Below are 17,500 nucleotides of genomic sequence, written 5' to 3'. Positions count from 1 at the left end.
GTGCGGATTAAAGCCTGAGAAAAATAAATTTCACTTTCAAGCGGAGCCTGGAAGACTTATTAACGAGGTCATTTGGTATTATTAACTAAGTTGGTAACGTAAATTGGTCACAGTAAAGAATTTCTAAGCTGACGTTTCGAGCGTTAGCGAATGGCGAATGGCGAAGGGCTAACGCATGGTTAACGCAGGGCTAACGCAGGGCTAACGCTCGACACGTCAGCTTTTAAATTCTTAACGGAAGCCAATTTATGTTATCGACTCAGCTGATAATACCAAATTACCTTGTTACCCCCTTCATTAGTTAGACTTATTAACCTACCACTCACCATTTTTCGTTCTTTATCAACAGCCATCTTCAGCAGACTCAAGCTACAAATAAAATTATTGGACTTCTTGTTTACCAAAGCTCCCTCTCCGTCGATATCCATGACTTTGTGCAGCAGCTCTTTGTTGCCGTTTACTTGCTCAACGATGTCAATGGCAAACTTTTCACATCCCTTTGCACGATCCATGTATTTATCATGGCTGAAGGGATTTTCGTACGAAGCCATTTTCTCCAGTAGAAAAGCATCATCAAGAGCTACTCCAATTACGTCTTTAAGCTTACTCTCTTTGCCTTTCTCGCTTTCCTCGTGCTGAGGAGACTGTGGATTATTCCTCCACAGCCATTCTAGACTTAAGAACAGAGGGTTGCTTTGAATTTCTAGGTTTGATCGATCTTCCTCGCTTGGCAAATCTTCCTCTCCGTTGTTCTTGCAAAGGTTCTTGCAGAAGTTCTTGCAAATGTTCTTCAATTCTGAGCAGATAAACTTACATAAGCAATCCTTCTTTTGCTCTGTGTCGGCAATGGATTTGGAAACTTCATTTAAGTCCTTAAGATGCGGTATATTTTCGAATTCTCCACTCCGCAGAAGTTTCCAGACCTCATATGGGTCGCCTTCTTCAATGGCGTCAAACAGTTTCTTGCGGTAGCCTCCTTTAGTTTCTTCCAGCTTTACAGCCTCATCCGAATTCAAGGCATGGTCTGCCTCCCTTTGTCTACTTCCTTCCCATACTTCTTGAAGAAATAATTCAAAGCTACCTTCACCTCTCTGGGACATACTTGATTGTGTCCGGGACAAAGGAACGATGAAACGCTTCAACTTGAGTTGTTGGGTGCTCTCACGAAAATAATTCGTGGAAATATGGACATCAGAGAGCTTTATTTGTCCACACATTCTCGTCCCAGAGCCTCTCATTTTCACATATCGTGAATGGTGATTCCATTGTCACCTGGAATCAGTGAGTTTTTCAATGGCTGATGAAACTGTATGAAGGCCAACCACTAAATTACAAAATTCTGCACACTTGGATCGCGTGATAAATGTCAAAGTTGTTGTTCCTGTCGTTGTTTTTGGCGTCATGAAACAGAAAATGCTGTAACATGTAATTAGACTCCGAAGTTACCCAACTGCTTCAGCTTCGATTAATTCCCGGAGAAATGAGTTTACGAGCATGGCGAGCTGAAGCCGTGTTACTCAGGTTTAGGAGTAGGTATCTACTGAAAGGATCTTAGATTTCTGTCGACGGCTGTATCGCGATGAGAGACCAAAATGGAAACACGTTCTTTAGGGGAAATGGTTAGACACAGCATATCGAACTCGTCATTCGCCAGTCTAAGAAAACATTCATTGCTGCGACTGCCGATAGAGAAACCGGCTCTCCCATATAATCATCAGACTAAATTATGAAATTACGAATGGTAGGTACTTTTGATAAAAATCAATCTTTTTTCGCTCCAAAGGCAATCCGTTATGACTCAGAACATTCTCAATGTTTCATCATAATTAATCGATCATCACCACCCGCTTAAAAGCTAAGAGCGACATCATGTGAAAGAGTCAAAAGTAGACTCGGTGTTTGAGAGGTTTATGGCCAATTTCAAGTCAAATGTTCAATCAATACTTGTGTGGCTTTTACTTTTAACTGTGCTCCTGACTGGCTTGAATATTTAAGAACCGCAACTGTGCCACAGGGTAGAAAAACGAAAAGGAGATCTCACCGGGCTTGGAAAAAACAAAAAGACATTCTAATTTTGCAAATTCGCCTCCAGCCTGCCTTTCAGTTTAGGTAGCGTATATCCTTTTAAACTTTCTCTGTCTAATTCTTTTGACTTCTCAATAACAGTTTCGATGAATTGTTCTCCTCGTTCTTGGGGTTTTTGTTTAACAAAACTTGATGTATTGTATCTCAATGATGAATTTCATGTTTCACTCATATTAAAAATATCATACCTTGGTTGTGGAAGGTGGCGAGTTCTTGCAACAACTCTCGCGGCAACGGCATTTTCTCATACAGCAACAACAACACGGTTTATCTTGGTTATCATCACTCTGAAGCAAAGAAATCATACAAGTAGTCAATAACATTCACTGCACCTGGGAAAACACGAATTTTTTATTCAACTACTGCAATAAGGTTTATGGTATGACTATTATCCGCCAACCAATTCGAAGCTTCAACATCTCTTGGCAACTCAAGGAAATTTGATTGTCGTTCGTGCCTGTGGGTGGGAATTTGAACCTTGTCTGGGTGGGGTGGGGAATTTGAACCGGAAGTGTCAAGTCTTTTCAGCCGAATAAACGTGTCTTAGCGGAGGAATTTAAAGATAGGGCAACAACACTGAGAGGAGAGACCGAAGAAACTAAAAGAAATTCGTATATTCCCTTCAACTCTCTCGTCCACATTGTCTTATTTCTGAGCCTCTCAGTAAAAATTTCTATGAACGGCTGTCTTAGATCTTCTTTAGCATGAAGGGTTTTTGTTTCACAAAATTTGATGTATTATATCTCAGTGATGAACTACATGTTCTCTCCTCCGAACAAAAAAAGGTTTCATCTTGGTTAATGTTGTTCTAAGGCAAAAGAATCATACTTTTGGTTGATGAAATTCACTACCCTTTGAGAAAACTTCACTTTTGTCTTTCTAACTACAGCAAAAAGGTTTATGTACATGACTATTAGTTATTAGAGAATAACATTAGCATATGATTTTAAAGCAAGAAATAGTGTATGTATTTTTCAAATGGTAGTCTTGTTTTATGGCAAAACGGAATATCGGACAAAAAGTAAAGTACTGTCTTTATCTACGTAGGGCGTGTCAAAAAGAGAAAAACGTCAAAAGTTATATAGGGTAGAAAACGAAAGCCTTAATTAACTTGCATACTCTGAGTGCCAAAAAAAAAAAATTAAACCAGAGTTACCAGGACAATATTGAAGGAAAACGCCACAGGAAACAGTTTCTTTAAAGGTACATCTCTTACCTTAATGCAACGTTTTAGTACGATAGATAAGGCTCTTTTACAACATAGCACGACGACGTAAAGAATATTGTAAGGTACTGGAACTGGAACACATTTCAGTTCTTGAGAATTTCTATTCTTCTTGAGCATTTCCCTTCGAAGATAAGTACTAAAAGTATTTTGTCCATCGATATTCTTATCAATATAAAAGAAGAAAATACCATATGAAATCTTATACTTTATATGTACAATATGCTTTATACCGCAAAACTGGATCCTTGCAAGTGAAGGAACCGGTGACAATTCACCGGTTCCTTCACTGTGCCAACCGGTTCTTTCGGTTGGCACTAAAGAAGTGTCAAACGAAAAACATCACCGAATTGCGACTTAACTTTTTTAACAATTGGCCCACGATTTATACATGAATTTAAGGCACATACCCTAATTCTACGGAATGAGTCATTCATCATGGCAACCAGCATGTTTAAAGCAACTATCCATGTGCAGATCACATAGGCTCCCATCAAGATCCTTCCAAACTCGGTAACCAGGAGAAATTCTCATCCCTCACCGAGATGCTCTTTTCTTCTCCACCACCACCAAACAAAAACCAAAACAAGCCAATGAAAGTGTTTACACGCCTTAAATATATGACGTAGCGAGCATATTTAATGAGTCACTCACTCGCTCATTTATGTGTAAATACTGTTGGTTAACATTGGTAATTATAATACTGCGGTTCTGAGAAGGACTGTTGTCGGTAGTGGTGACTAACGTCCCGCCAACCTGAGCGGAAGTCATCATCAGAGTCGTATAAACTGATTGGTCAGTTTTGCTGTGATGTTATTGGCTGTAAGGCTCAAATGGAGTAAGACGGCCGTGATTGGTCTGTTTGGATCCGAGGGTAACATTCGGTCGTTCTGGTCGTTTGTTTGTAATGTTGATGTTGTGCTGAAGTCGTTTATATGGTGCCGGTACTAGATGACACCTGTTGAGATTAGTCTATTCTAAGTTATTAAACCAACTTTCCAGTTAGGTTAGGCATTACGCAGAGTCTCGGTCAAAAGTGTGGTTCGTAAGTCGATGATGTTCAGCGACGTGATTGCTGACCTCACCTTTCCTCGTCGCTCGCCTGTGTTCAGTCAGTCTTGTAGTGAGGTTTCTGTCAGTCTCTCCGACGTAGGAGGCGTGGCAGTCGGAGCAATTGATCTAATAGCCGCTTCCTGTCTTTTCTTCTTTGTGTTTGGCGTTTGTTTGTAACTGGCCAAGTGTGGTGGTGGGTTTGTGGGCGATGCGGATATTGAAGGGTTGTAGGATGCGCGGGATGTTCTCAGACATGCTCTCTATGTACGGTATAATTGCTGTAGTCGTAGGAGTTGCGGTTTCAAGTTATTTGTTCTCGTCGGATAAGTTGTCTGTCGTGTTGCATACTAGCTGCACTCGTGTTAGAGTCCTGATAGTTAATAGTCCTGTGGCTTTGTGTGATATCTGGTTTCCTGAGTCTGTTTCCTGTAAACTGTCGTCCGTAGTGAGTAGTCGTCACGGCTTACCAGGCAAACGAGAAAAAAAAGTTCACCATTTTTTTCGACTTCTCTGGTAAACTGTATGTTTGAGGAACGCTTCTTATCGACTTGCCGACGAACGATACCGTTTCACGCAACGTTGACGATACATTCACCGCCGTACGGCACGACGATATCGACGCTTTCCACCACAACCCTAACGGACGAAACACTTACATACAGTTTACCAGAGATGAAGTTCGCAAACGGAAATTCCATAAACGCAGGAAATTATGTTGTACTACGGGGTTGGATGGTTACCATCTTTCTGGATTTTTCTGTGACTTTCAGGAAGCTTTCGAGACCGAAAAAAAACCTCGCGACTTTTTTGGAGTTCTTTTGGTCACTTTAATCTTTGCTACAAGACTACTGATTTCAAGTTGACGAACATGTTTCCTTTCTAGATTACTCTATCCATAAGTTGGCCTTAGCTATTCTTAGATTTTGGACTCGCGCGACAGCCCTCGCTGTCAAGTCATCATCAAACGCAACAGGTGACATATGGGCTTAAAACGCCATGAATAAAGATCTTGACTGAAAAGGTCTTGACAACAATGGCTAGTCAACAACTGTGGCCAAATCACTCGTTCTTTATGTACAAGTATTTGGAGTCTGAAACTCAACCTCCTTGTCTGAGAATAGAAAAAAACTAGCAGGAACTAGGTTAACTAAAAGTAACAGAGTACATTCCGATTTAACTGGCGATACCAGCCTCTCTGGATCTACTAGCCTCCTTGGCTCATCTTCAGCTATTTGCTTCTAGTTTTGATTTGTTTAACCCTTTAAATCCCAGAAGTGATTAAAATATAACTTTTACTTAATATACATACATCATCCAGCCTACATGTGCTTCTGTTCAGTAATAGATCACAGATGACATCAAATTGTGATAAGAACCTTAAACGGAACGTAAAAAATACGGCCGAGTGTCCTGATATTCTTATCATATTTTGGTGTCTTCTGTGATCGATCAGGGACCTTTAGCAGTTAGGACGGCAACGCCAAGGAAGACGTCTATTTAAAAATGGATAAAAATTCTTAGTCGGAATTTCGCGACTGACTGGATGTGTTTGCCATCTCTTACGACGCCGTTAGTTAACCTCAGCATAAAGAATGAAGGCGGCGTTGAGTTCCAAATAGAAACTGAAGTAATTTGCCGTTAGGGTTTCCTTTCTCGTACCACACAAATTTTGATGATTTCACATTGTTATTTTGCAGAGAACGGCGAAGAAATGTGCACAGTTTTAAAATGCACATGCTGAGTGAGCCATTGTACTGCTCGTTAGATCTTTGGTTTCGTCACGTCCTCGCTGCCGTCGCCATCGTGGTTTGCTTAAGGTCCCTATTAGTATAGAATAAACCCACGGCACCATGGAATCTATCTGTTTTATATGATAAAAAAGAAAGTGTTGCTAATAGTGACGTCATCTATGCGTCTGTCTACTAATAGATCATGAGAAATAACCAATCAAATGCGTGCGTAATTTAACTTGGTATGTAATCATCAGTCAAATCCTTCTAGACCCTGGTTTATTTCGAAATACCCATATGTAAACCTCCCGTCTTTCAAAGTGGTTTAGCCAATCTTAAGCTAATATCGTGGTAACACTCAAGCAAAGATAGATACTTTGGAATGGAGAAGATGGAGTTGAAACTGCATCTAGAGTATACTTTAAATTTTCTGATTTCAGAAATTGATCATCATTCTTAAAGTAACAATTGTGGTCATTACAAATTTGGGGACCTCTGTTGATAATAGCCGTTTTTAAAACGTTAAAGTTGGCTTCTCAACTTTTTTTTACCCCAAAAACTTTCGACTGTATCTCATTAAATCTTCACTAGCTTTCCTACAGAGTGTGCATTCGTCAACTCTGGCCAAAGAGAAAGACTACCATCTAGCATCAAGAAACGAAAACTGTACGGACTACGGTAAAACATCAGTCTGTTCACATTTAAAACAAAACAAAACAAACAAGGATTATCTTCAGCCTGAGCACACTGATGGTAGATCCTTTTCAGAGTCCCTTCAGGTAGTTGCTGCCCTGCATTCATTCCATTTGGCTTCGTAGTGCTTTTTCAGATATTTTACGACCAAAGTTTTTACTGCTTTAAGGCGTTCCTGATTCATTGACTAGAGTGAAACGAAAGAATAATTAATTAAATGGCGTTAGTATTAGTACACGAGAGCTTGCCAATAAATTGCATAATCATCACCATTAAAATCTCCTCAAATGTGATTGGTGCATTAGCTGCTTTATTTTTCACTAATCATTCTGTAGAGTTGTAATTGGACAGTGTAATCGGACAGTTGGCTGTAATCAGAAACCTGCAATCAGAAACCTGTAATCGGACAGTTGAAGCAGCCAATCATACCTAGTCCTTTCAGTCAAATCCACCAATTACAGAATTAATCACAATAACCATAGCAACAATAATTTATCCAAAAAAATAATGGAACTTCCAAAGTTGAGGAATTTTTTACCTAGAGAATGTCTCTTCTGCACATATTTTGTCCTAAATGTATTTTTTGTTTTCGGAAATTTTAACAGTTATGATTAATTGGTAACAGGACTTTGTGTCGTTCAATTCTGTCTGTAATTATACTCGTGATTGACAAATCGGACTCTCGCTTCGCTGTCGTCCGATTTTGTTAATCACTCGTATGATTACAGGCCAAATTGGAGTCCACTCGGTTCTGTTACTTTCATTAATCATGTTGATCATGGTGGTAACCAGCATTCATCTACCGAGGCTTCGTTAGGAATGTTTCGAATAAGGTTGCCTTGAGTTAAAACCATCGTTTGCTTTAAAGGTCCTTACTTTCCTTCTGATCCTCAGTTAGATAAAGTGGAGATTAGAGAAAATTAACTTCTATTCGCTCGATTCAGATATTTCACCTTAGTATCTAACACTAAGGTGAATAGTGCTTTTCAAGAGCGCTGATTGGCTAGTTCGGAGGTAATTAACAAGTACCATTCAACTCGGAACAGCCAAATAAGCAAAATCGTACGTCAAGGGTTAGGTTAAAATTTTTCGGTATATTGGGAGATATAAAGTATTGTTTTGGTTTCTGTGTGGTATATACTAAAACAATTATTCACCCCAGCGTCGGTAGAAGTGCTGGATATTACCTCGCAGCTTTGCGGCTCGGTAAATGTCTACCGCGTTTACCCCCATTTCGTTGAAAACTTGTCAATTTCATTTACAATTTATCAAATATCCCCTTCCCACGCTTTACAAGTGTTTGACGCCAACCTTTTTGTCCCGCTAAAAATGTAATAATAAAACAAATGCTTGAAGGCTGATAAACACGGTAGGATCTTTTCGGCTTCAAAATATTGTCGTATAGTTGTCTTGGGACATCTAGATCTGTTCCTTAAATTACTCGATCTCTCGGAATAGCTATTGATCGTGAACAAATATCCATGCATATTTTTGCCCCAAATATATTTTTTTGTTAATTTAATGAAAAATCCCACCCAAGTGAAGGGTTCATTTCGTGAACGTCGATTGGTTAGCTCTGAGTCAGTTAATTAGTTTAATCAGTCTCTGAACTTTTCATACTAGAGTTGTGTTATTCTTTTATTACAGCGAACTGTGGTTACTTAACGATATGTTACACCTTCAGAAATATTTCCAAATAAACAAATATACAAAAAATTGTTAAGGGTACCTTCTTATCGGAAGTTTCTGAGTCCTTGCTGTCGTCACATATTTCAAAATTGCATCCGGGAATACCTTCTCTTGAGACTTGGTTATTCTGTTTTTATTAAAAAGAGTAATAAATTCACGTATATGGTTAAAAAATAGATTCCATTTGACCTACGTCTTTTCAGTTATGGATCTTAAATGACGTCAAATTGTAATAAGACTGAACGCATGCTGACGCTTGCATTCGAATTAACCAACTATGGATATTATTCACCACCAAATAGGCATCCAAATCATCGCACAATCTCTTAATTTTTCTCGGTTTTCTTACCTCATTTTTTTTTTACAAGAATTAGATTGATTTTTTCACCAGGATAACATTTTAAATTGGAAATGAGTGTTAAAGATTTTGTTAACTACGCACTACTTATTATGTGCTCTAATTGGCTAGACAAACGATTTGAAGTGGCCAATTGAACCAGTCTGCTCTCTGTACGCTCAAACGCTGGATGCCAAAATTAGATATCACAGGACATTCATTTGGCTTATTTAAAGAGGGGAAAAGTAGGGGTGGTGCAGTTTAAAATTAAATTTCGTACCTCTTTGCATTTGAAACACAGTGATTCACGACAGCCGCACCAAAACCAAAAGAAAATGTACAGAACCTCATATAGAATATTGAATGGAACCGGAACAGAGTTGCCTTTGTCGATCCATTCCAGCCACATCTGGGTTCTTGAGAATTTCCACTCTACAACAGCGTTTTTCTGAGAAAAAGCGCATTTTTTACGTTTAACTGAGCATTGAAAAACAGACAACAACTTGGATCTTGTACAGAGACTAGAGCTGAAGTTGGGGAAATTTCCCTAACTAAAGCTTCCAGGGGGGTTATTGTCAGACTTGTTTGTTTGTGTTGTTAATTTATAGCGGGGAGAAGGGGGGTGTCCTAAGTTTGTTAAGTGGAACCGGTACCTTGCATTTTAAACGTAATCATCTCTTTTGCATGTGACTCTGAAACGATTTTGGTGATCATATTTTTCTAATATTTAGTCTGTATTGCCATGGTGATCGTTAAAAAATGTTTACTGAATAAATGGGTAAGTTTTTGACCAAAGTATGATGCTGCGTTGGTGGAGAGTACTACAAGATAATTGGTTTTTTTATTATCTGAGTTGATAATGTAAATTGGTCACCTAGAAAGTTTCTACAGGTGACTTTCCGAACGTCAGCTTTACGTCACAGTACCCTTCTTCTTTTCTCACTGACAAAGAGATGATAACGGTCAGCAATTGATAAAACCAAATCATCTTTCAAAAGAAGCTTGTACTGTGATTGCAGAGACACCTAAACTTTTGTCAGTTGTTTTGCGTCAACTTTTTAACTCGTGAATTGCGCGCATGCGCAAGAGCGAGTTATAGGTACGATGTGGGGAATGGCATTCGCTCGCTCGCTCGATTGGTCGATTCCTGTAAACTTTTTTTAGATTTTAGACTTTTGAGTGCATTTGATAGTTTTTGGCGAGCAATAAAAAGACGAAATGGCGACCTTTGTTGCTAAGAATAGTGGTGGGGTGAAAAAGAAGCCAATTATAATCTTTAAAGAGTTTTTTTTTTACGTTTTAGTTTCAACAAGCGGCGCCAGGATGCAAGGATTCACACTGAAATAACAGAACAACCTTCATTTTTCATAAAATTGTAATTTACAATCCTTGAACTTGAAAACAATCCGAAGATTCATTGAAAATATCACTTACTGCGAAGCGCTCGGAGTTTACAGATGTTCAAAAGCTTTTTCTGTTATAGCGTGAGATTGAGGACAAAATTGATCATTACGTTTCGTCGCGTGTGTTTTTCCTGTGTGAAGCAACATAAGATGCCGGCGACTGACGAAATAACAAGTTAACACGAAAATCAAATAACACCTAAACAAACAGTTTTAGCTACCGATTTTCAGTGAATTTTAAAAGAACAATTTTCTTTTAAGTTTCAAGACAATTTGAAGATTCAACATTCATACAACGTACTAAAATGCGAAAGTTACACACCACAAAATTGGTAAATAGGCCTGAAATGAAATTCTATCTTGTTATTGATTATACGTTGCCTAGCACGTGACTTAAATCTACCCAGGCGGAGATCCAAAATGACGGTGGCAGGCTTAGCTTAGTTATATCACTCAAAACTCGTTCCCGTTTGTCTCTTTTGATAAAGAGGGAATCGTTAATGTTTTCATTAAGACAGTATTGCCTTGATTTTCTAATATTTACAACGAAAGACAGTAAATCTCACTTTTCACCCACATTTACTTCCAACCTTTTCTCTTAAACCAGAAACAAAAATGATAGACGTTTAAAACACATGACATCATCCACCTTGTCAAATGTTATAGCATGATCATTTCAATGGTAATGCCTTCTTATCCCAACGTTACTTTGTTTCTTTGCTACATTAGCGAACACTGAACTACTGCTCGTACTCTAGATATGACAATCAACCACAAAATTCCCTAAACCAGATAACATTAAACATAATCTAAAAAATCATGTGTCAATTCACGAGTTTGCTCACAGAGCACTTTGATTAGTTTTTGTCTCTGGTTTTTGTAGAATAACTTAGCACCAAACTAACCCTTTAAAGTTACCTTGATTTCGTGGAATGTGTCGTTCATCATAGCAATCAGCATGCTGAGGGCAACAAGGATGGTACATATGACGTAGGCTCCCATAAATACGCGACCAAACTTGGTTATGAGAGTGAAATCTTGATCCTGCACTGAAATGCTCTCTTCCTGTCCACCACCACCAAACAGCAACCAGAACAAGACAATGAAAGTGTTGGTATGTCTAAAAAAGGTGTGAGAACGAAATGTTATCTCATTTTTTTTTTTTATAGAAACTAATGTTATAGCCGTGGACTAGGCTTTGCTATCAACATGAGTTCATGACTAATCAAATTTTGCAACTGGCAAACAACTTTGAAATATATATAACAGGCGTCGTCAGTTCCAGTTTTTTTTTTTAAGTTTCTGTCTGTTTATCACTCCTGATCGTCTCTTAGTTCGCAAAGGAAAGTTAAAAGGCTGTATGGGAATAAAAATACTCAGTATTTTTGGAAATATTTCAAGTTTTTCAATCATGGAAACATGTTATTTAAATAAATTTTAAGCACGAAACAAAATGGTGTTCAGTAATAGTTTGAAACCGAAACTTAGCTCGACAACCACCTACGAGAAAAATCCAAAGATATTCTGGAATACTCACAATGAAAATGGATGAGAAAGTTGGTAGTCAGTGGTTTCGGTGTCCCGCTTTTGGAGCTCTCTTTGAGAGGCTTCATAGTACGAGTAAATCTTGGCCACCCCAGTAGCAAACGCAAAGTAGAGAAGGAGAAAGATGGCAAGAAACTTAAGGACATCTCTCAGCATTTTGTAAAGTGACAGCTGTAAGGGACCCAGCGTTGAATTGACCTGGAAAAAGTGTGCCAAGTGAAAATAGGCCACGACGCAAGCACTGGCATAAATGCCATCTGCATAGATGAAAACTTTTTTTTCAGGCTTCCACTCTCCGTAAACGCCCCACGCGATCAACCATAGACCGTAGGCCCCCATGAATGTGAGGATAATCACTGTATCAACAACATTCCACCACTTTGAGAAGTAAATGAAAGCACCTTGCCTCCAGGCTTCCACGATTTCCTGTATTAGTAGGCCAAGGACGAAGGGCATTATAACCAAATCTGTGGGTAGAAGTTATTAATCCAGTTATAAGTAAAGCTGATGTACTCTATTTGTTTACCCATGAACAAGGACTAATTGCAAACTCCAAAATGCTTGCACTCCGCTGCAGTTCTCCTGTGGATATGTCCCCTAGATCTTGTCAGGTATGAAATCAAAAGGCAAGCGTTGCAGCCCACCTGTTATGATAGCGCTTACCGATATTTCTGTTTAGTATAATTGCTCAGGTGTGTATAGAAAGACACGCACTCAAATAGGTTGAGGATTGCACTATATCTCACCATAATCACCTCGTGCGTGGTGATTAGAGCAGGGGCCCATAATAGTCAAAACAGCTACCTTGCGTTTGTCAATGTTACTAAGGAAGTGATAAACATGAAAGAAGAAAATATAATTCTGAGGAAACTAGTTGCTTATCTCTATACGAGGACTCTAAACAATTGTAATAGGATGGTTTCAACAGCAAAACGAATTTGCAACAGAATTCTGAAGCACCTGAAAAATTATACTAAACAATTAATCACCTCAGGCTCATTGAATTTAGTTGAAAATCCCCTCGACAATCCCACTTCCTCCCCAGCAATTTGGTGTTAATTACAGCCCACTCATTAATTTCCGACTGATTCTATAGGCTAATTTTCGTCACGTGACACAAAATCACCAGGAAGTTATCACGCAAAAAATCCCCCGTTCGCATCAGTATTTGTGCTCCGATTATTTCCGTCGAAAAGGAACACAGGCAACGGAAAAAGCAAGCTCAGGGGTTTCACTTTCTCATTTTTATTACGGTTTATAGAAAGAAAAAACGAACTGTAGAGTCCTGTAATAGTAACATTAAAAAGCTGATCTGAAATGCTACTTTGAAAAGTACGAAATAAACAAAATTTGTTGTCAATCCCCGGTACAAAAATCAATGAGAGGGTTAGAAAGTAAATAAACCCTCTCCTGGCTTGCCGTTATGTCTGCTGATAATGTCCTCGGCTGAGGGATTGCCCTCGTAGCTTCTCTCTTAAGCCAAATAGTCATTTTTCAGAAAATACACCAGCCGTGGACATTATCAGCCGACATGCCAGCCGCATTAAGGATGATTTATTTACTTAATATTTGTCGAGTGTTAGAAAAATAGATGCATTCAAATTGCAAGTCATGAAGGGCAGAATCTTATTTTCTCATCTACCACTGAAGTTTTCGATGTATCTTCGTACTAATTTACAATATTGGGGCTCTGAAACAATTGGACTCAAAAGCACTCAAATTCCCCTGGATTTTGTTGGTGGGAAGCGGCAAGATAAAATCACGACTTTCTGTGTTAAGAAATTTCCTCTTACATTACTTATTTGGATTTTGCGTGACGACTAACTATCAAAATAAAATGTATCTTACACAAGTTTCCGTTTCGCCCTTTAAAGAACACAAGATTTGAAATGGATTATTCAGATGAAATCAACTTACCAATCCACGTAAGGCCTGCTCTGCCAGGCACATACTTGTACTCAAAAGATGACCCAAAGATTAAAGCCAGAAATATAATGTATGACATGGTGTGGTTAAGAAACTTCGAGTAAGGATGCTCATACAGCTTTCTCAGCCAGTGGGAATCAAATCCGCAGCACGGGAAATTCTTGCGAATTAACTTAAGTGGAATGTAAAAAGGGATCGTAAGGCTGACGAGTAAAAGTTGGAGCAAGCACCAGGCTGCTTTAATCCCGATTCCCCTATTTCGCCAACCAGGATATCCGTGGTAGATGACTTCGTCAAGAACAAATTGACAGTTTGGGCTTGCCACAAACTGAAAATCAAGTAAAACCAAAGTGAAACTGTGGTCAAAATGAAATCCTTATGAGCGGCTTTGTACAAAAGAAGGCGTGAAAAAATGCTGATGTTTGTCAATGCTAGACGATAGACAACAATTGGCTAGTGTTAGAGAAATGTTTGGTTTATTATGAGAAAATTAATTTCCCTGAATTGATGCTGAAATTCAACAGTATTAGCAGGTTTGAGAATCGCGTAGTTGCTTGTTATTGAGGGTAAGACAGCTCTTGGAAAAACATACCACTTTGGATTTGCAATGAAATCCAATTTTATACTCAGCCATTTTCTTATTCCGATCTTCGAGGTTAATGTTTGCAAGCGAGGTTTCGTCCAAGGTTAATTCCGTGAAAATAGGCTCAGAAAGGTTTAAATTTACTTTTGAACCTCGCGTCCTCTTTGTGAGAGAGTCTGACGTTGCCTGACCAAAATAGTTTATTGCGTTTTTAGTGCTGCTGTCGCGTAAAACTACTGAAATTTCTAACCGGCGCCACCCTTACAAGTTCTGGGGATCATCTGAGAATGTTCAGAAGCGAAGCGCCGGGAACAATTGAAATTAACAATTAAATGGAGTGTAACTCACGAAAGTACGGGGAATGATCTATTACTCAGAGACTTTGTTAAATTTGAAAGACGTTAAGTCTGCTAGTTGTCATTTTTCTTTCCCTGTCTTTTCCGTTATGTCAAATACGTCTGACGTTTCCGGTATATGATTTAGATCCTGCAAAGATAATGAGCATCGATTTCATACTTTCGCAAATTAAAATCGTAAACTCTGGCGCAAAATTCTCAATGACAAACAAGCCAAATTTTTTTTTTTAAAGAGGTCTTTCAGTTTAATCATTGGGTGTGTGGTAATGCGTTTCTTATGATGAGGTGTCCTGTGTTTGACCAAGCCGACTTGATTTATTGACAGGCTTATGAGAGGAATGCAAGTTCAGTCGAATAAACATCATTCCTCGGATGCTTGCGGCTGAGCCACCTTAACCTCCATCTAAACAGCTTTGCCAGAGACACAGGCAAACGGACCTTAGCCACACTCAAAAGACACACACAAGCGAAGCATTCTACACCCCCTACCCTATTTTCACTTGCCTAAATTCTGTAAGTTATTTTGAAGGCAAAGTGCGTTATCAACTGTACCCCGGCCACAGGAATGAATTGTTCTCGCTGAGTTAAATTGGCTCTTAAATTTACTTACGACGGTTTTCTTATTCATATCGTTTTCCGAGAATTCAATTTCTCCGAATACATGATGTCTCTATTACCGTTAAACGTTTTTGGTTGTCAACAAAATACAAGATAAAGTTTTTGTTATATTTTACCTATATGAGTGCGGATTAAAGCCTGAGAAAAATCAATTTCACTCTCAAGCGGAGCCTGGAAGACTTATTAACGAGGTAATTTGGTACTATCAACTGAGTTGGTAACGTAAATTCAAATTTACAATAAATTCAAACAGTGTATTCATTAGACTTATCAATTTACCACTCACCATTTTGCGCTCTTTATTAGCAGCCATCTTGAGCAGACTCAAGCTACGAATAAAATCATTGGACTCCTTCTTCACCAAAGCTCCCTCTCCGTCGATATCCATGACTTTGTGCAGCAGCTCTTTGTTGTCGTTTACTTGCTCAACGATGTCTATGGCAAACTTTTCACATTCCTCTGCACGATCCATGTATTTATCATGGCTGAAGTGATTTTCGTACGAAGCCATTTTTTCCAGTAGAAAAGCATTATCAAGAGCTGCTTCGATAATGCTTCCTTTCTCGCTTTCCTCGTGCTGAGGAGACTGTGGATTATTCCTCCACAGCCATTCTAGACTTAAGCACAGAGGGTTGCTTTGAATATCTAGGTTTAATCGATCTTCTTCGCTCGGCAAATCTTCCTTCCCGTTGTTCTCGCGGAGGCTATGCAATTCGGAGTAGATAAACTTACATAACCAATCCTTGACTTCTTCTCTGTCGGCAACGGATTTGGAAACTTCATTTAAGTCCTTAAGATGCGGTATGTTTTTGAATTCTTCATTCGGTAGGAGTTTCCAGACCTTATAGGCGTCTCCTTCTTCAAGGGCGTCCGACAGTTTCTGGCGGTAGCTTCTTTCAGTTGCTTCCTGCTCTCCATCCCCATCCAAATCCAGGGTTCGTTCTACTTCATCCGGGGTTCCTTCCCGTACTTTTTGAAGAAATGAATCAAAGTTTCCTTTATCGCCTTGAGGCATACTTTATTGTGTCCGGGTCAAAAGAACGACAAAACGCTTCAACATGAATTGTTGGGGGCTCTCGTGGAGAGAATTCATGGAAATATGGACAGCAAGGCAGCTGTATTTGTCCATTCTTTCTCGTCCCAGAGCCTCTCATTTTCACGTATCATGAAAGGTGATTCCAGTGTCACCTGGAAACAATGATTTTCAATGGCTGATGAAAACCGTATGATGGCCAACTACTGTATGACTAAATTTCTGCACACTTGGGTCGCGTGATAAATCTCAAAGTTATTGTTCCTGTCGTTGTTGTTGGCGTCATGAGACAGAAAATGCTGAAGTTACAGAACTGCTTCAGCTTCGGTTAATTCCCGGAAAAATGAGTTTACGAGCATGGCAAGCTGAAGCCGCGTGACCCGGTTTTAGGACTAGGTATCAAGTGAAAGGATTTTAGATTTCTATCGACGGCTGTATCGCGATGAGAAACGAAGAAAGAAACACGTCTTCCTGGGGAAAAAGTTAGACAAAGTATATCGAACTCGTCATTCGCCAGTCTAAGAAGACATTGATTGCTGCGACTGCGGATGGAGATACCGATAATAAAAATAAAAAAAAAAGAGGCAAAGCTATGAGACCTTTTTTTACCAAATTTATCTGCTTCATGGCAATCGCAGTAGGCAGAGTACAGCTTTCAATATATTTTTGGAGAGAGAAATACGGTGAGAAATGCCAGAAATTGCACCCAATTCCCAGAGTACATTGCACATTTAATTACAACGCATAAAGTAACACCAAGAGTCCTCTTGAAGCACTTACTAAGTTTGTTATTCTACCATGAAAACCATGAAGCACCACAAAGATCTCTGCTATATTTCTTTAACGTCTCTTCAACGCTTACCTTCGTGTTCAACTGTCACGTCACGTTACACGTCACGCGTCACGAGTGTTATTTACGCTCTAACAGTTGGTGATACTAGAGTCATTCTAAAGCTTCTCATTATTGTAATTTTCACCTCATGCATTTCATTTTGAAGAGTGTATAATATCAGTTACTTTTTAATTAACTCATGCTCCAATTTCGCTAAAAGATACCGGTTATGGATATTGAGCACGTATCCAGATTCCATTAGGATTTTCGTGCGAAGAACACGAAGTACGTATACCGTAAAGCCTAAGGGCCCTTTAACGAAAAATTTGCTTGGTAGGAATAGAAGTTTTTCCTTTAGGATTAAAATGCAAGTGATATTTCATAGGGAATAA

General features: G+C 39.0%; 1 protein-coding gene across 1 annotated transcript in view; it reads right to left on the bottom strand.

Moving 5' to 3' along the window:
* LOC131792682 (uncharacterized) overlaps positions 1 to 16,510 on the bottom strand; it is a 33,756-nt gene extending 17,246 nt beyond the window's left edge. The window contains exons 1-7 of the mRNA XM_059110092.2: positions 15,530 to 16,510; positions 13,678 to 14,014; positions 11,753 to 12,227; positions 11,134 to 11,335; positions 9,093 to 9,260; positions 8,516 to 8,602; positions 2,274 to 2,372 (exon numbers count right to left, since the gene is read on the bottom strand). Of these exons, the coding sequence (XP_058966075.2) occupies positions 2,274 to 2,372; positions 8,516 to 8,602; positions 9,093 to 9,260; positions 11,134 to 11,335; positions 11,753 to 12,227; positions 13,678 to 14,014; positions 15,530 to 16,258 (2,097 nt within the window). The 5' untranslated portion in view covers positions 16,259 to 16,510. The remainder of the gene's footprint in view (positions 1 to 2,273; positions 2,373 to 8,515; positions 8,603 to 9,092; positions 9,261 to 11,133; positions 11,336 to 11,752; positions 12,228 to 13,677; positions 14,015 to 15,529) is intronic.
* Positions 16,511 to 17,500: the final 990 nt, after the last annotated feature.

This window comes from Pocillopora verrucosa, chromosome 2, assembly GCF_036669915.1.
Source record: "Pocillopora verrucosa isolate sample1 chromosome 2, ASM3666991v2, whole genome shotgun sequence".
Taxonomy (NCBI): Eukaryota; Metazoa; Cnidaria; class Anthozoa; order Scleractinia; family Pocilloporidae; genus Pocillopora; species Pocillopora verrucosa.
The sequence above is the reverse complement of the archived record's forward strand: the minus strand, read 5'-3'. Positions and strand labels throughout refer to the sequence as shown.